Source organism: Phaseolus vulgaris, chromosome 6 (assembly GCF_000499845.2).
Source record: "Phaseolus vulgaris cultivar G19833 chromosome 6, P. vulgaris v2.0, whole genome shotgun sequence".
Taxonomy (NCBI): domain Eukaryota; kingdom Viridiplantae; phylum Streptophyta; class Magnoliopsida; order Fabales; family Fabaceae; genus Phaseolus; species Phaseolus vulgaris.
In genome coordinates, this window is record NC_023754.2 from 8,971,061 (window position 1) to 8,992,104 (window position 21,044).

General features: G+C 29.2%; 1 protein-coding gene across 1 annotated transcript; it reads left to right on the plus strand.

The window, feature by feature from the left end:
* Positions 1-16,191: 16,191 nt before the first annotated feature.
* On the plus strand, positions 16,192-18,420 carry LOC137831054 (calmodulin-2). The gene is made up of 2 exons (XM_068638568.1): positions 16,192-16,373; positions 17,675-18,420. The coding sequence occupies exons 1-2, from the start codon at positions 16,298-16,300 to the stop codon at positions 18,046-18,048; spliced, it is 450 nt and encodes a 149-aa protein (XP_068494669.1). The 5' UTR covers positions 16,192-16,297; the 3' UTR covers positions 18,049-18,420.
* Positions 18,421-21,044: the final 2,624 nt, after the last annotated feature.

The window sequence follows — 21,044 nt, forward strand, 5'->3', positions numbered from 1 at the left end:
TAGTGCTCTTGTGACAACCAAAGCTTCTTCTCTTGCCTATCACGCATGATTCTTATACCAAGAATTTTCTTAGTAACTCCCATGTCTTTCATAGCAAATGACTCACTCAATTGCTTCTTCAACCTGTTGATCATGGAAATATCTTTCCCAACAATAAACATGTCGTCAACATACAACAACAGGATAATGAAATCATTATTAGCAAACCTTTTAACAAAGACACAATGATCAGAATTAGTCTTCTTGTAGCCATGCTCACACATAACAGACTCAAACTTCTTGTACCATTGACGCGGAGCCTGCTTCAAGCCATATAGACTTTTTCTCAGCCTACACACATGATCTTCCTTGCCTTCAACAAGAAAACCATCAGGTTGCTTCATGTAAATCTCTTCCTCCAAATCACGATGAAGGAAAGCAGTTTTAACATCAATTTACTCTACCTCTAAATCAAGAGTAGCAGCCAAACTCAGCACAATTCTAATGGACGACATCTTCACTACAGGAGAAAAAAATCTCATTGAAATCAATGCATTTTCTCCGTCTAAAACCTTTCACCACCAATCTAGCTTTATACCTTGGAGATGTAGAATTGCTTTCTTGCTTTACCCTATAAATACACTTGTTTTCCATAGCCTTCTTCCCTTTTGGAAATTTCACCAAGTCAAAACTGTGATTATCATACAAAGACTTCATTTCATCTTGCATTGCATCCAACCACTTTTTCTTTTCTTCACTCTCTATGACCTCAAGATAACACTCAGGGTCTCCTTAATCTGTTAAGGTAACATAGTCATCAGAAGGATACCTGGTAGATGGTTCCCTCTGCCTATTAGACCTCCGAATTTGAACTTGAGGTGGTTTAGGAGCATCTCCAAGATCTTCATATTGTGACATCCCATGTTCCTCTTCAACGTCATCAATAGGAACATCAAAATCATCTCTAAGTTGTTGATCATCAACATCATCATGTTGCTCATCATTCTGAACATTATTCTCAATAGTATCCAGGTCATGTAAAGGCATTCGAACTGGATCAAGATTAGGCAATTTATTATCTATCTCAGATGTTGTCTTCTCTATCTTATTAATATCTTCAATGGTTTGATCTTCCATGAAATTCACATCATGGCTTTTAATTGTCTTCTTCTCAACAGGATCAAAGAACTTGTAGCCAAATTCATCCTTACCATAACCAATAAAGATGCATTGCCTTGTCTTTGCATCCAACTTGGATCTCTCATCCTTTGGAACATGCAAATATGTTTTACAACCGAAGACTCAGAAATGATCATACCTGACATTCTTGTCTAACCAAATATTGTTTGGCACCTCACCATTCAAAGCAACTGCAGGGCTCAAATTAATAACATCCACTGCAGTGTACAATGCCTCACCCCAAAAATGCTTAGGCAACTTTGCTTTAGAAAGCATACACCTAACTCTTTCGATCAATGTCCTGTTCATCCTTTCTGCTAAACCATTCAGCTGAGGAATTTTAGGAGGAGTCTTTTCATGTCTGATACCGTGTTGCTTGCAATAAACATCGAACGGTCCACAATACTCACCACCATTGTCAGTACGAATGCATTTCAGCTTCTTGCCTGACTGTTTCTCAACCAAAACATGAAATTCTTTGAATTTTTCTAAAACTTGGTCCTTTGTCTTCAAAACATAAACCCAAAGCTTCCTGGAACAATCATCAATAAAGGTAACAAAATAAAGTGCACCACTAAATGACTTTACCTTCAATGGGCCACAAACATTAGAATGCACCAATTCAAGCAACTTTGACTTCTTTGAGGGAGGATGCTTCTCGAAGGATACTCTGGTCTGCTTACCAGTCATGCAATGAGAACATTTCTCCAGCTCTGCACTCTTCAATCTCGGAAGCACATCCCTTTTAGCTAAACAATTCAGCCCATTCTCACTAATATGACTTCGGTGCCACAAAGAAGCATCCATATCCATGGCGTTCACACTGTATTTAGCAACCAATGCTTTTGTCCAATACAGTTTACTAATTCTCTCCCCTTTGGCTACAATTAGATTACCTCTGGAGAGTTTCCACTTCCTGAACCAAAGTGATTTTAATAACCACTATCATCAAGCATCTGCACAAAGATCAAATTAAAGTAGATATCTGGAGCATGTTTCACTCCTCTAAGCAACAACTGCATTCCCATATTGGTTTGCAAGCAAACATCACCAATACCAACTACCTTAGACACACCATCATTACCCATCTTCAACACTCCAAAATCACCAGAAGTGTAAGATGTGAAGAACTCTTTCCTTGGTGTAACATGCAATGTAGCACCACTGTCAATTATCCACATGCTCTCATCTGATACGAGATTAACATAATCATGGTCATGAAGAATAATAAGATCATCATCACAAATAGTAGTAGTAACACGATCATCATTGTCATGATGTTTCTCTTTTTGCTTCCCTTTCTTATCTTTGTTCTCCTTTTTCCAAAGAAAACAATTTCTCTAAATGTGCCATGTTTTGTGACAATAGTGACACTCCACATTTTTGTATCTAAACTTGGACTTACTTCTGCTATTCTGTTTACTCCCTTCCGGTTCATTTTTCTGACTTCTCCCCCTATTTTCAGTGACAAGTACCTCAGAATGAGATGAAGTACCATGAGCCTTCCTTCTCATCTCCTCATTAAGAACATTACTTTTAACATTTTCCAAGGAGACAACACCATTAGGAGATGAGTTTGTAATTGAAACCCGAAATATATTCAGTAGCCATAATCCCAACACTTCAGCACCAAATTTGATGCCCATTTGTGACAATTGATCTCGGATGCCCGGAAAATCATTTAAGTGATCTGAAATAGAAATCCCCTCCTTGTACCTCAAATTCATCAAGGAATTCAACAAATATAATTTATTGTTTCCTGTACTAGAAGCATACAAAGTCTCAATCTTCTTCCATAATGATTTTGCATCTTCCTCATTAGCAATGTGATTATAAACATTGTCTTCAACATATTGACGAATAAAACCACAAACCTGTTGATGCTCAAACTTTCATTCCTCACCAGTCTTGTCTTCTGGCTTTTCAGTAGCAAACACAGGAAGATGCAATTTCTTCACAAATAATAGATCCTTCATTTTTCCCTTCCATAAGTGATAGTTAGTGTCGTTCAAACATACCATCATATTTATATTTTCCTCCATCATTCAAGCAATCAAATAACTCCAACCAAGGAGCTCTGATACCACTCTGATGGAAAATTCAACACAATAAAAATAATAAATCAACAAGAGCAATAAGCAGCAGATAATAATTTCCCCAACTTGCAAGAATCTGTGAGGAGTAATAACAAATAATGGCAGCAACACAAAACACACTTCAGGAAGACACAAAAATTTTAACGTGGAAAACCTTCTCAATGTGAGAAGTAAAAAACACGAGCACAAGTCATTCAATCAAACTTCACTATGATCAAAGTTATGGTTACAAGAGAGTCTCAAATCACATCACAAATTGTGCTCAATAACCAACCAAATAGCAATACAACAGAGATGAAACAGAGAACAAGAAACCTGAAAACGTTGTTGTAGAGTGAACTGGATTTCTCTCAAACGACTTCTCAAAGATCCGAACGGTCTAATTGAAGTACCACAAGTTATGAACCTGCTGATAAAATTTCAGTCCAATCCAACGGTGAACATAGTGCCGGTGGCAGCCGGAAGTTGCTGAGCGAAACTTTCTCTCTTCACTCTTTTCTCTCTCTCTTTTCTGACTGTTGTCACTGTGTTCGAAAAAAATCCTAAAGGTTATTATTGGACTGGGCCTCTGCAGAGGAAGTGAGTCCAACCCAACAGTGTCATCTACATTTTGTTGCCCACTATTCTCCGTCTTCCTTAAGGAAACTTTATTTTGCTTTGATTTTTTCTAATTATTAGAAGTGCAAATTGAGAAACAGATATGAAAAAAACAAGGGTGGTACAAGTAATAAAATTTATTTTTTAAATATGTAGATAAGAGAACATAATTATCATTTTTTATTATATTACTTGTCTATTTTATGTTATTTTATTTGCTGAATTGTCTTTAACCTCATTTTAATAATTTATTATATATTTTTAATGATTATAATTGTTTAATATAATTTAAATATTATTTAAATAATATTAATATATTAATTTATTTCTATTATATATATATATATTATATATATATTTATATAACGCAATATTATACGTTTAAGTGTATATATATTATAATACTTCAATTATAAATGGACTTACCTACTTCGACATTCGGTTGTCAGAGTGCAGTAATTAATGACGTACCTACTTTTTGAAATGTGTGCTATTTATATTATTTTAATGGACTTACCTTGTTGGGTCGGATTAGTGAGGTGGATCGTACTTATAGGTGTACTATAAGCTTTACGAACCTTGATTAAACGTTAATAGATCGAGAATATCGATCATTCCACACAAACGTGCATCATTCGATCAACCCGGATGTAGAAACGGAGTTTGATATTAACCGTTAGATCTATACCAATATATACCTATAGTGTATTAATTGCTTCATTGGTTTGTTTTTATAAATATGTGTTGTTTAGCTAATTACACCAAATGTGACCTATTTCAATTTCGTGCCATTGCGAAGCTTTGCCGTTAACTCAACATTTACGTCAACCTTCTTTGCTCCTAATTCCGGAATGACATTATGTACAGAAAGAGAAAAGATAATTGAGATAAAAGTCGAGATGAGTCTCATTCAGATAATTCTCCTTGCACCAAAAGGAAGGGAAATAGGATCATGAGATCCCTATATTCAGGGATTTTAATACCATTTTAAGATTATCTCAGTTTTTTTTTAGTTAGAAAGTTCATCGGTATTATTAGATTAAAAGAGTTCAATAATTGGGACGTTTTCGTTGACCTGAATGTACCAAAACATTGTTTAAAACGTTTTGAAGGTATATTGATTGGTTCACTTTGAAAAACAAATCAAGTTGTGCTTGTTATTATGTATAACTTCAGTTAAAAAAATAAAGTAACTAAAGTCCTATTTATCATAATAATAATAATATAAATAAATATGTTAATATTAATAATAGTCTTAATAAAAATATTAATGTTAGTAATAATATTACTATTTATTAATATTAATAATAGTAAATTTTTAAAAAAAAATTATAAGTGAGAATAATATTATTAATATACACACACACATATATATATATATATATATATATATATTCGTATGTAATATTAAAATTAATAATAATATTCATTATATTAACAATACCAATACTAATATTAAAAAATAGCATTAATAAAAATATAAATAATTGTAATAATATTAGTAATATTAATTAAATTATGATTAATATTAATTACAATATTAATAAAAATACTAATAATATTAAAATAATTTTTTATTATTATTATTAAATTATCGAAAATATTATTAATAAAAATAATAATATTATTACTATTTTTTATATTAATTACGGAGACCCGTAAATAATATTTACGAATATTTAAGGTGTGGATCCGTGATTAATACCTTAAGATGTGGATTTGTTGATAATACTTTCCGTAAATAATATTAAAAGTATTATTATGAATAATATTAATAATAATTTTATTAATATCAATAATAATATTAAAAATAGTATTGAAAATATTAATAATATTATTGATGACATTAAAAGTAATAATAATATTTAATTTTATTATTATTATTATTGGTAGTTAATCGGTAAAAATCTGTATGTAATATTGAATTTAGATCCGTGAGTATTGATTTGTGGGATATTAAATTTACCTATTTCATTGATAATAATTCATAAGTAATCTTAAATTTATCTACAAATACAAATACGTGAATAATAATCCATGGATAAATCTGATATTTTTACAGTAAAATTACTTATATCAATTAAATACAATTTAAAAAAAAAAACTAATGTCACTAAATTATATGTTATCAATGAAATAAAATTAATACTGAAATGAAAGAAAAAATAAAAATGTTAGAAATTATTTATTATTATTTATATGAACAATTTTTTCGATTGTCACTTTTATTGCAATGATAAGATTTTTTTATATATTTTGACTTAGTTAAGTCAAGTAGTCATTGATTATAACCTCCATAATTTTAAATAATTATATTAATTATTTAATTTTTATAAAATAAAAATTAAAAAATATTATGTTTTAGTTTTTGTGATTAAATTTATAAAGAAAATAGAGAAAAATATTAACTATTTAAAAATATGATATATGTTTTTATAAAAATATAATTAATTAATTATGAAAATATATATTTAATTAAAACAAACAAACTTTAAAAAAAATTAAGAAAGGGAGGAGAGAGAAAGAAAAGGAAGGGGACAAGAGAGAAAGAAGAAAAAGAAAGGAGAGAGAGAAAGGAATGAGAAAGAGAAGGAGAGAGAAAGAGAAATAAGTAAGAGAGAGACTTAGAGAAAAAGAAAGATTCTCTACCTTTCTAAGGGCATATATCGCAATAAGGTGGAATGATGTTAAACTCTTTTAATATTAATTTTAATAAATTTATGTGTATTTTATTTATATTATTTTATTTTCTTTCTTTTATATATTTATTTATTTTATTTATCTATACTTATACACTTCTATTTATTTGATCTCCAGTTCTACACTACTTCTATTTATTTTATTTATTTCCTTATGCATTAGTATTATTTATTTATTTTATTCATTTCCAATTACGCATTAATTTTTTTTTAAATTTTGTTATGCATTGGTCTTATTTAATTTTATTTATATTTAGCTAGGCAGTGATTCTATTTATTTATTTTATATTTTATTTATCTATAGTTATCTATAGTTATGCATGGATTATATTTATTTATTTTTTTATATCTAGTTACCGTTTGACTAATTTATTTATTTTATTTATCTACAATCCTAAATTTTTATTTATTTATTTTATTTATATCTAATTACCCACTAGTCATATTTGTTTTATTTATATAGTTACACACTCGTCTTATTTATTTATTTTATTTATTTTCAATTACAATCTTTTTATTTATTATTTATCTCTTACACATTGGTTTTATTTATTTATTTTTATTTATCTTCATTTTTATTTATTTTTAGTTACACACTACTCCTATTTATTTACTTTACTTTTAATTACGCATTGTCGTATTTATTTATTTTATCTCCATATAGGCACAGGTTGAATTTATGCATCCTATTTATCAAATTTATTATTTAAAGTTTTTGTTTTAATTCTTATTTTAATTTACTTTGTAATATTTTAAATAACATTTTTTTAAAATACATATAAAGTAAAAGTAAATATTTTTTTATAAGATTGAATAAAAGAAAGTTACTTGAATGTTATACTATTATTTTAGTGGTTGTATATGTTTGAATGTTATACTATTATCATAAATATTATGTCATGCAGTTCTTGAAATGTCAAGAGTATGTATGTTGAGAAAAAGTCAAAGCTTTGTTATAATGAGTTGAGACTAGGCCGTATTGTGTCTATATTTGGGAAATCATAGTCTGAAAGATGAAAGACTAGAATCATGATGGAGTCTAAGGAAGTATTTTCAAGTGGGTGAATATTTAGATAGCTCGAAATAGCGTCCTAGACCAGGATATTCACATACCAAACTTCATATTTTCCAATACATTCTCAACATTGTCAATGTTAGGTAGTGAGTAATATCTCTTTTTATTAGCAGATGACCAAAATTCTCGAGAAAAATATTTATGATTGTACCAATGAGAAATACTCAACTACTTGGGAAAAAACTTTTGATGTTCATAGTGGATCTTCAGAAAGACTAGAATCATGATGGAGTCTAAGGAAGTATTTTCAAGTGGGTGAATATTTAGATAGCTCGAAATAGCGTCCTAGACCAGGATATTCACATACCAAACTTCATATTTTCCAATACATTCTCAACATTGTCAATGTTAGGTAGTGAGTAATATCTCTTTTTATTAGCAGATGACCAAAATTCTCGAGAAAAATATTTATGATTGTACCAATGAGAAATACTCAACTACTTGGGAAAAAACTTTTGATGTTCATAGTGGATCTTCAAAAAGACTAGAATCATGATGGAGTCTAAGGAAGTATTTTCAAGTGGGTGAATATTTAGATAGCTCGAAATAGCGTCCTAGACCAGGATATTCACATACCAAACTTCATATTTTCCAATACATTCTCAACATTGTCAATGTTAGGTAGTGAGTAATATCTCTTTTTATTAGCAGATGACCAAAATTCTCGAGAAAAATATTTATGATTGTACCAATGAGAAATACTCAACTACTTGGGAAAAAACTTTTGATGTTCATAGTGGATCTTCAAAAAGACTAGAATCATGATGGAGTCTAAGGAAGTATTTTCAAGTGGGTGAATATTTAGATAGCTCGAAATAGCGTCCTAGACCAGGATATTCACATACCAAACTTCATATTTTCCAATACATTCTCAACATTGTCAATGTTAGGTAGTGAGTAATATCTCTTTTTATTAGCAGATGACCAAAATTCTCGAGAAAAATATTTATGATTGTACCAATGAGAAATACTCAACTACTTGAGAAAAAACTTTTGATGTTCATAGTGGATCTTCAAAAGTAAAATATGGATTCAGTGATCAAGTGAGATTAAGTCTTATGGTTATAGGTCAAGTCATAGGTCCTCATTGTTTGTATTATATGTTAAGTTTATTAAGATTTATATTTTTAAGACTTATAAATATCTCACTTCTTTCCGCGTTTTTCCTTGATATATACAAGTAGAAGTTGAACCACGTGTCCAACAAGTGTTGTTCAAGAAGATTTCAAGAGATCTTCTCTAATGCGTTGAATCATGAAGAAATAAGTCTTAATATCCTTATAATATATAACTAATTTTATATTTTGATGTACTATTATTGTACTAACTTTTTAATATATTATAAAAATGTAAAATGTTCACATACATACATTTATATCTATGAGGGTTTCTTATAAATAATATTTTTTATAAGAAAATCTTATTACAAATAAAAAAATTACTCTCATTTTTTAATTAAATAATAAATATTAATATAATAGTTAGGGTTACATTGGTCTTTTTTTTTTGAATATTTACGAAATATATGAGGATCATAAATAAAATTCAAACCCGTATACATTGACTAGTAATCTTCATTTTCATTTTGGACTGAATGAAATTGCACTTTGTATGTACCATATATCAACATATGCTACCAATTGCAAGTAGAACAAACTAGATGAGGACAAAGAGTGGAAGAATATAAAATACCCCACAATCACTTTAGGAGTTATTTAAGTATATATTGCTTTACATTTTAAAATTTAATAGTTTATATTTTTAAATGAATAACAGTAATATATATTCCCTTAAAAATAATATAAAATAATAAATTTCAAAACTATTATTGTTTCAAAATTTTATATTTTTGAAATTTATTATTTTATATCTTTATATGAATAACAGTAATATATATATATATATAAGCAATGTATATACTAGTTTAATTTTTAAAAAATAACAGTTTTAAAATTGATTATTTTTATATTTTTAAAACAATAACAGTAATATATATAAGTAATTTATATATTAGTTTAATTTTTTTTTAAATAACAGTTTTTAAATTTATTATTTTATATTTTTAAATGAATAACAGTAATATATATATAAACATATATAAAAGTAGTGTATATATTAGATCAATTTTAAAAACAATAATAGTTTAAGTTTATTATTTTATATTTTTAAATGAATAACAGTAATATATATATATATAAATGATTTATATTAGTTTCATTTTTAAAACAATAACAGTTTGAAATTTATTACTTTATATTTAAATGAATATTAGTAATATATATATATATATATATAAGTAATTTATATTTGTGTTTGTATTTGTATTTGATCGAAATAGTTTTGGAATTTTTTTGTCTTACATTTTGCAGATTGGTGCTCTCTTTCATTTCTTTATTTGTTATAATTCTAAACCAGATAAAGTAAGATAAAAACTTCTTATAAAACATTGTATTATCATGTCTATTTTTATCATTATATATAAAATATTTTAATAAATAATTTCACGTATAATTTAATACATTAACTTAATAGTTTTCCTCAACTAGTTTTTTTAACTTTTCACTAATTTTTGAACTCTCACTTAATTTTTGAGATGTACTCTTAATATTTAAGGTTGTAGGAGTAGAAGCAACAAGTTACTTACATGCTCTTCATAACCTATTTTTTTAATTTATTATAAAAACAAATCACAAATGATGAGGAAATTATTCTCATCCGTTATTGTAAAATAATTACTCTTCGATTATTAATTTGTTTAGAAGACGTAAATTAGAAATTGGATTATTTGGTAGGACACGTTGGAGATCTCACATCGGTTAGAGATTAAAATATTTTATAGTATATAAATGAGTGTAAATCTCACCTTATAAGTCGGTTTCATGAGGTTGAGTTAGGTTTAAAGTCTATTTTTTAATATAGTATGGTCTTATTAGGCCACCTGCGGTCGTTATTGGATCACTCATAATATGTTGTTCCACGCCCGAGCTTGGATATGTTATTTTGTGTTTTTGAAAAATGTTAAGTATTTTTCTAATAGTTTAAAAATAACTATTTTGCATAATTTATATTAAATTTTATTATAATTTGTTTTTCATTTTATTAGACACCATAATAAAATAGAAAATATCACTCATAAAAAAAATCAACATGAGACCAACAAAGAGAAATATAGAGATTAAATAATACAAATAGAATATAGAGAATATCATTGAACAAAAGGTAAAAATAACTATTTAAAAAAATTATAAAGAAAGGAAAATGAACACTATTCATATAACAACATTATTATTTATTATTCATAGAAACAAAACCTTTCTCCTATAATATTATTTATTTAACATGACATGTCATGTTATTTATTTTAAAATATTTTTCATATAATATTATTTATTTATTTAACATAACATGTTATTTATTTCAAGATTATATTGTCATTATAATTTATTACCCAAATATTTAAAAGAATGAAAATATAGAGAGATATTAAATAAAACATATCCAAATATGTAACTATATTTTTTTAGTTATATTTAATATTTAATTTATAATATATAAAGTAGTTGTAAAAATGTGTAACAAAAAATAGTGTAGTATAGTGTTATATTAAAGATTACATACAAATATATAGTTCTAAATTTTTTTTATTTATTTAACATTTTAGGGTATAATTTTCTTTTAATTTAATTTAATATTATATATATATATATTTAATTAATCTTATAATACATAAGATGATGTCAATTTTAAAAAATAATTTAATTTTAATATATTTTTATTTATTTAATATAACAGGTTATAATTTTATGACCCAAAGATTTCATGGATCAAATGACAATAAAGGAGGACCAAATAATACATATGTCATTGACTTTGAACAAGATTAGTATACTTTTATCACAATATTTAACTTATGGAAAAGTACTTTTACTTCTTTATTTTACTTCTATAAATTACACAATACATTTTTTCCAAAATATAAAAAATGTAGAAATGCAACATAGATTTTAGTGGACACATAACAATGCTAAAAAAAAATTCAAATACTATTGTGATGGAGAAATTTGAATTACACAATCCAACTACATGTGCTCATTGTCATGCACGATTTTTTTACCACGAATCACGTGACATTTGTTGCTCGGGTGGAAAAGTGCTACTTCCACACATTACTACTCTGGATGGGTTTCTTCAAATAGTTTATGGTTGTTCATCTGAAAGTAAACATTTTAGACAACATATCAGAAGTTACAATCATTCACTTCACTCGGTGTTTGAATGAAAATATAGTTGCAATTGGTCATGTTATATATATTTTTCGTGCTTAAGGTACAATATATCACAAGATAGGAGGATTTTTTTTTTTTTAAATGAGGGGTTAGGCCACGTTTTTGCAATTGTACATTTGTGACACTACACATAAATTACAAAATAGGATGTTAGAAAGTCTTCAACTTCATCAAACCATTATTGATAAGTTGCAACAAATAATACATAAGTGCAATCCTTTTATGAATGTACTTATACAACTTGCTCATTAAAGAGTGTGTGTCCTACTAATAAACCATAATACAATCTACCGACTACATCTCAAGTAACAACAATTATTGTTACTGGAATGTGAATGAAACATTAAAGTTATAAGTCGTGATTGGAACTTAATAAACATTTAGGAAACCGTGGAATATTATGACCCTTTACAATATCCACTATTATTTCCTTTTAGAACATATGGTTGGGACCACAACACAAAAAATCATAATGGCAAAAAATATTTCATGCCGAGAATATTATAACTACATGCTTTAGGTAACTTCCAACACAATTACAATATCAAAAGTACTAAATATTTGTACAAGTTTGTGTGCAAAGATCCATATCAAGTAGTGATGGAGGTTCATTGAGGATCAATTATAGATGAAATCCCACAATATATTGATGCTAGATGGATTTGTGCTCCAAGGACTTTATGGAAAATATTCAGATTTACAATTTATTGAATGAATCCATGTGTTGAAAGATTACAAATTCATTTACCAAATCACCATCAGGTGCGCTTCTATAAGCATCAAACATCAATGATGTATTAAATGATGACAATAGCTTCAAAACCATGCTCACATAATTCTTTGCCCTAAATTGTAGAGATCCACACTCTAGAAGTTATTTGTATAAAGAAATTCCAAAGTATTATTATTGGCATAACAGACAAAAGGAATGGTACTCAAAAGGGTTAAGGAAGAAAGTTATTGGTCGAATTTATACGATATCTCGTTTAGGAGGAGATGAATTTCTTACGTATTTTGTTTTCCCATATAAAAGAACCAACCAGTAGGGAATACCTATTGTTTTATCATACTGAAAAAGAAGGTCATTCAAATCTCTCAATAGCATATTATGGGTGTTGATGTCCATAAAAGTGCTCGTTGAAGTATAATCTTTTGCCTAAAGATATAAAACTCATTCCAAAAGCTTCAAACATAAGTTTGATCACAAAAAATTAATATGGTCACAAACAATCTCCTTAAAGCATAAGACATTTATAAACTTGATGTTCCGACTAAGTATTCATGAATACTATTATCACCAAATGAAACATATTATTTAAAAAGTAGTTGAGAAATGAAGATTTTAGAAAGTGATAATAGTATTCATGAATGCTTAGTCGAAACATCAAGTTTACAAATGTCTTATACTTTAAGAAGATTGTTTGTGACTATATTAATTTGTTGTGATAAAACTTATGTTCGAAGCTTATGGAATTAGTTTTATATCTTTATGACAAAAGAATATACTTCAACAAGCACTTTTATAATATGTTATTGAGAGATTTAAATGACCTTCTTTTTCAGTATGATAAAACAAATAAAAAATTTGTTTACTAACATTAATATTGGATGCATTTGAAAATACTTTAGTATTAAGAATTATACAATATGAGCTATCAATACAAATACCTATCTAAGATGTTGACAATGTACAAATATTAAATAATGATAAGTTAACTCCTTTCAATACCATTTTAGATGTAATCAATCTTATTCAAAATCAATTATTTTTATAAATTAATTATATATTAATTGAAAAAATATAATTATTATAAATTGTATATTATTATGATAATATTTAAAAAATGTATGTGACATGTGTTTCCGATAGTGAGATATAAAAGGAGTTCAATTTCTTTTACTATTTAACCATTTTTTTCCTTTTAAAAGATAAAACAAAAATAAAAATTATTTAATGAGAAAAAGTTACTACCCATTTTACGTTATTTGTAGTATTAATAAGGACTATTTGTTAAATTTATTTTTTTTAGACGTCTGCCCGTACTAAATTTATTTTTGTCTGCTCTTCCCTCGGCTACTTAGACTTTAGGCTGAATTTGAGGTTATATAATTTAAATTGTTTTCAGAATATTGATGTTTTTCACTCTAATTTTATTATATTAATTTATCTAAAAAATTCACCCATTTTATTAGTCCGTGGCACGTAATTTAACTTTTTATATATTCGAGTAAATAAACATTTTAATTAATTAATTAATTTAAGGCATATTTTAACTTGTTAAATCATCTTATTATTGAACATATTAATTAACAAATGTGAAACATAAAATTTACCTTTTTCGTATTGCACGAAAATTAGAACTTGTAAATCCGTACCGTAATGTCCATTACTAATAAACAATAAGTTTAATGACTAAGTAGTACTGAAAAGGTTTACACAATTAATCTAGGGATGGCAAAGCGGTCCAGCCTGCCCCACATTGGCCCGTCCCGCGTTTGGCCCGCAAAGATGCGGGACGGGTTGGCCGCTCCGCAAAGTTATTGCAGACTAAAATTTCCAACCCGCCCCGCATAAGAGCTGGCCCGCATTCTTTTTTTTTATAATTAAATATTTTTTTTTTTACATTTTGTTATTAAAAAATTGTCAAATTAATCATATATATTTGTTATTATCCAACCTAATTTTTTTTTCTTCCTTTTCAAATATAGTCAAACATCAAAACATTAAGCATTAAGATAAATATCAAATATCACTATTCTTCCACTTCCAAAACATTAAAAATACTTTCCAAAACATTAAACATAAACATTAATTCAAAAACATTAAACATAAACATTATTGACATTCTTCCATTTCAATAACATTGGATGGCAGAACTTTCATCCATTTTTTCATAATTATAATCTTCCCCATCATCTGCATATATCAAAACAATGACAATTAATTAATTCATTTTTCATAAAAATAATACAATAAAAATAAGATAACTTTTGGCTCAATTGAATGCTTGGTCATGGGTAATTTCTAAAATTGCTTCTCCTTTTCTTACTGGTGTGAAATCGATTTAATTGGCATGACCCAGTTTAGGGTGATAGGTATCTATTTCGATGGTTGTTGGTTTTTGTGGGATATTGGGTTGGTGGATAAGAGTTGTTGTTCTTTTTGCCCCTTGTTATGGTTGCAGTGAGTTTGTATTGGGTTTGTTTTGAGTTTTTACGGGTTTTTTAGTGGTAGATTTTTTTGTACGTTGCCCTGCTGCTACTAAGTGCCAATTTTTTTTCTTGCGAGTTAGCGGCCAGCCCGCCCCGCCCCGCTACTGGCCCGCGCGGGTTGCGGACTAATGCGGGTTAGCGGATTGAAAAGGTCAGCCCGCCCCGCATTTTTTACCAGCGGGCCGGCCCGCACGGCCGGCCCTGCTTTGCCATCCCTAAATTAATCAATAAAATCATAAGATAATTATTATAAAAACAAATAAATTTATTATACATTGTTATTGCATACATTATTTTTTTCGTAAAATATTTTATTTAATACTTAAAAATATTTTTATAAACAGGAATATTTTCTTATATTTTAATTGTTAATAAAACCTTAGTTAAATTATAATATGGCCCCCCCTTTTTTTTCTTAATTTTGAAATTTCGATCCTTCTATTTTCTTTCATGATTTTAGAATTTAGAAACTTCATATTTGTGATCAAATTATCAATTTTGCATATATTTACTTATTTTATATTTCAATTCATTAAATTATTTCTTGATAATAACTTAATGAATATGTTAGGGCTAAGGTTCAATCAGACAAACATAAAAATACATAATGTATGTAAAATTGAGAATTTAGATCAATTTTATGATTTTTTAAAATTTAAGGACCAAAACTGTAAAAATCAATAAATTCATTAATTTTAATTACATATTTTACGAAGCAATTATTATTATTCACAAAATTTACCATGAAATTTTTGTTTAGATTTCATTATTAGATTTTCAATTTTGTGGTTTTTACTCATTCTTTAAATGTCTAACAAGCTAAGAAATTAGTAAGATATTTAATAAATTAATAAAATGTAGGGAAAATAAAAGAGAAATTTATCATAACTAAATAATAAGAATACAAGTAAACTAAATTTTTAATTTAAAATTTGAAGACCATGAGTTTCAAAAGAGACAGAATTTAACATCAAAGGCATTGGGAGTTTGGGACCATAGTTTGAGGAGGAAGGTGTAAGGAATATATATTAAATGAATATATTAAATATAGTTTTTATTTATTTTACTTTATATATATAGCCCATTTGTCCAGTTTTTGTTTTCCACATTCATTTTCCTTCTCTTTCGTTTTCCCTCACCTTCTCGCTTCCCAAACGCCTTCTCTCTGCTCCAATGGCCGACCAGCTCACCGACGAACAGATCGCCGAGTTCAAGGAGGCCTTCAGCCTCTTCGACAAGGATGGCGATGGTCTCTCTCCTCAGATCCCTCTCTGTCTTTTTTTATTTTCTCTCTCTATTTCACTTTTTTTCCCTCCCAGATCTGGTTTCCGCAATTCGTTTGTTCATGGTGCACGCTTTGTGCTTGTTTGTGTGCAAAGTTTGATATTTTAGGTAGGTTGGGGTGTGGGGTGGTTGAATTTGTATGAAACTTTTACTTGGTGATCTAGGGTTCCGGTTTTGTTTCACCTTTCGGATGTTGATGTGGAAATTTCTACGATTTTCGTGGTTTTGTGGTTGTTGATGAAGTGTTATTTTGTGTGGAATTATGATTCCGGGTGTGGGTGGATTTGGATCGTGGGATTGGAAATGGACTTTTAGCGTTTTTGGAAACACTGGGGTTTGTTTTTTGTTGTTTGATGCACGTGTGGGAAATCGGAATGGTTTTCGAAGATGTGGAATTTGGTGTTGTGGGTTGTGATTTGTAAAGTTGAATTTGAAAGGGTGGAAGTTTGTTGTGTTAAATTTGGCGATTTATGTTTTTATGGTGTCCGAAAATAGAATGTTAGCTTGTTGGATTGTTTTGGTTGGTTGATCTGTTGGTGTCATCCTATTGGGTTGTTGATGACAAGTCTTGTTTGTGTCTGATTAGAATACGGGATTTAGCATTTTAGGCTTGTGTATGACTATGCTTATCGTTTTTGGAAAACATTTTTCTTGCTTTGTGCATTTGATATTAAGGATCTGTTTTTTCCAAAAGAGTTTTATGTGATATGTAGTGAGAAATGTGTAAGTTTGTCCCTTGTAAATACTAAGATTACGGGTGTTTGTTTTTGAAACTGAAGTAAGCAATGATAGTTGATGATGATGTGCATATTTATGTGATGAACTTGGATCATTGGTTTAGCTAGACATTCTTGTTTGGCTAGATTTTTGGGTTTTGAGTATGTATTTCATTCTGTCTAGATTATTTACCCTTTATTTCATTCTGTGGATGTTTCTGCTGTGAGTGTGTCAGCTGATAGGCAAACCCCTACTACCATGGATACTCACAATATCTCGTCCGAATTGTTAATTAAGCGTTACTGTGGAAAATTGTTACCAAATATATAGCATGTGTGTGTGTTCCTTTGACGCAATGATACTTTATAATGTCTTCACTTTCCGTTGTTGTACCTGCTTCAAGTTATCTTTTGCTTCTGAAACTTGACTTCCAGTATAAACTGGATTCGTGTTTTTAATTCCTTCATGTTTTCAAAACTTTGACCTGGATTTCTCTTGTGGGGTTGGATGAATCATATTTGTGTTTAACTATTTTGTAATATGCTGTAGGTTGCATTACTACCAAGGAACTTGGGACTGTAATGCGGTCACTTGGGCAAAATCCAACTGAGGCAGAGCTGCAGGACATGATAAATGAGGTTGATGCTGATGGCAACGGAACTATCGATTTCCCAGAGTTCCTGAACCTAATGGCTCGCAAGATGAAAGACACTGATTCGGAGGAGGAGCTTAAGGAAGCTTTCCGTGTGTTCGACAAGGATCAGAATGGTTTTATCTCTGCTGCTGAGCTCCGCCATGTTATGACAAATCTGGGCGAGAAGCTGACCGACGAGGAGGTTGATGAGATGATTCGCGAGGCTGATGTCGATGGCGATGGGCAGATCAACTATGAGGAGTTTGTCAAAGTGATGATGGCCAAGTGAGGAGTAATGAAGCATAACTAAAATTTGAAAAGCATACAAGAGGGACAGGGCAGATAAGTTTTGTTGGGAAATCTATTTCCATTAGGTCCATCTTGATTTGGGGTTATTAGCTTTTGTTAGTTGAGTGTCTTTTTTTCTTGTTTGCTTTAATTGCTACTACTGCTCCTTAGTATCCTACTTGTTTGCTTTGTCCCTTGTTCCTTAGTATCCTACTTGTCTGCTCTATCCCTTGTTTTAGTAGCTTCCGTTAGCTGTGTCTCGCCATGCTTTGTTACTCCATTTTCATCTTTTTTGGCTATTATTATGAAACCTAGAACAATTGGATGCGATTTGTGTTTCTTACATGTGGGTGGCTAATGCTGTTAATATTTATTTCTTCTGCCATCTTATTTTTTCTATCATCTTTTCAATTCAATGCAATCTGCTTTCAGTTTAAATCGCAAAATATGGCACTGCCTTCCTTTCAGTTCTGTCAATGCTCAAAAACCATGATTTTTATGTAGTAACCAAGACTAGGGTGTTTTCCTTTTCTTGTAAATATCAAATATTTTTCAGATGTTTCGATTTCTCATATGAACTGGAGAACCGAAAAGTTTAGTCATACTATACTTCATGTTCATATCACATGCAAATTTCAAATTTCAAAATCTACATAATGATGATAAATGATGCGTTGAATGAAGCAAATTATTCCGTGAACCTTGTTATCATCACTTTTTGAGGGGTCCTAACGTTTACAAAATAAAATTCAACGAGCCATGGCTTGCTTAGAGCACGTTCTCGTTAGCCAATTAACCAGTTAACCAGAGCAAAAGGGACATTGTTTCCATCAAAATTTTAACCATTGGTTTTATCAGTTCTATCCAAATTGCAAATAAAGTTCATTATATAGTTTATGATTTTGACTGTTTTTTGTCTTCTGGGGTTTGGGTCATGACTAGTGACCATAAGTAAACGGATACACACATACTAGAAAATTCTATGACGTCTCTGGTCCTTTTCTTCGCAATTACCGTTGTTTCTTGTAAGAGTTTGATTTGAACCCTCACTACAAGTTATCAAGTCCTTCTAAGTACATATTTCTTTAGCTGTGTTTTTTGGTTTAAAATTTAGAATTTCTTAATGTTTCAAACCATAAATCCAAGCGGGGAAATTTTCACTGAAATAGCACTGTTTGTGCTTTTATAATAAATATTTAGAAAAGTAAATTAGATAAATAAATATTTAGAAATAAATATATTTTAAAGAAATATAAATAACTAATATTTATAAATAATTAGAAGCAATGGAATGTATGTGATATAACTAAATTGATTGAGTTAAAAATATATTAATTTTAAAAGGTAAGTGTATGTAATATATTAGTCTACATAAATATATTAAACAAGTAAAATAATTACGTAAAATTATAATATGAGTAAGAGTTTATTTAATGACATGTGTGACATATTAGAAAAGTATATGATAATTAATTATGGGAAGTTGATCTCCTAAGGTTAGGATGGTAGGGATAATGATTTTTTTTTGTGTGCCTTGAAGTGTTACAATAGAATCATCGTTAAAGTATCGTTGGATTGATTCTCTTTGTGGATATCCATCTTAATCTTAATTCGTGATAATTTAGATGATCATTGAATTTTCTTCTTGTTTGCTGATTGGGGCAAAACTACGGACGGAATTTTGTGGGTTGGTCAATAGTTTTTGTGTTAAAGTTTCTTAAACAAATTGTCGTATACTTACATCCAACCTGTATACATAACTAATGTAGAATCATGGTGTGCATGTATGCATACGACAAACACATGAGAACATGGGAGATGAAGTTTTTTGGAACTTTACATAATCACACCACGTTCATCAAGTCTAATGACAATTTTTCAGCTTGTCAAACTATTTTTGGGTTGACCCTCCTCCACAAAAAACTCTCTTTTATTAAATTATTAAAAGCAACTTGTGAGAGTTTGAATTTTAATGAGCATCTTCCAACACATTTGATGTAACTTCTGAATATACACAGTTAACATAATGATTTTTCTTTCTCTTTCAGTCAAGAGTTTGTTATACCTTTCAGTCAAGAATTTGTTATACCTTGTCTATGTACCCATGACCATGGAGGGGATTGACAAATTCCTTGTTTTCTTAAGGATTGAATTTATGAATTTTACTAAGTTGGGTTAGGTGACCTATCTTCTACCTTCGTCATATGCAAATGTCCATCTCTACTTAGGAATGTCATCAATCTAGGTTGTTTCTTCTAGATCGGTTTTCCTTATGTTGTTGTAGTAGTAGTTAGTCCTAAGTTTAGTTATTTTCTATGGTACATATTAAAATAAAGAAGTTAAGATAAAATAGACAACATGACATAAAAAAATTGTTGTTTTTTATGCATTGTGTCGAATGAAATACACATGCATATAATTACCCTTTGTTCATACATTCTCGGGGTCTTACGTATGCTGCATTAATAGAGTTGTGGTGATCTGATATTAAGCACATGTCGTCTTGACATGTCACGTACCTCCTTAGGTTTTTTTAAGAAAAAAAACAAAGCATTTGTAGTTTCACCTTCAACAATAGCAAATGTAGTGAGGAGTATCTTGTTCCTCTTGTCTTGTGCAATTGTCAAAGTGCCTCCATACAGGAATGTGTCATCCACTTGGATTAGTGGTTTGCAAAATTGAACCCATTAATGCATGGCTTAAAGGTTCAAAAGAGTTTTTTTGAAGCTTGTCATGAGATGCTTCTTGTGTGGCCAATCGGTAGTGGAAACCAAGAAAAATTTGTGACATGGCTCATAATAGGTTGAACAATTTGTTGAATAATTCTTCCCATTTGCCAAAGACATTTTATATGACATGTTGCTTTCCTAGCTTAGCCTTTTTGTATGTCACAATGTCTCTAACTGAGAACTTGATAGGAGGAATAATAATGACAATTGGGGTAGATGGGTCCGCGTCCATAATTTCACAAAAATGTGAAACTATGCATTAATCCAA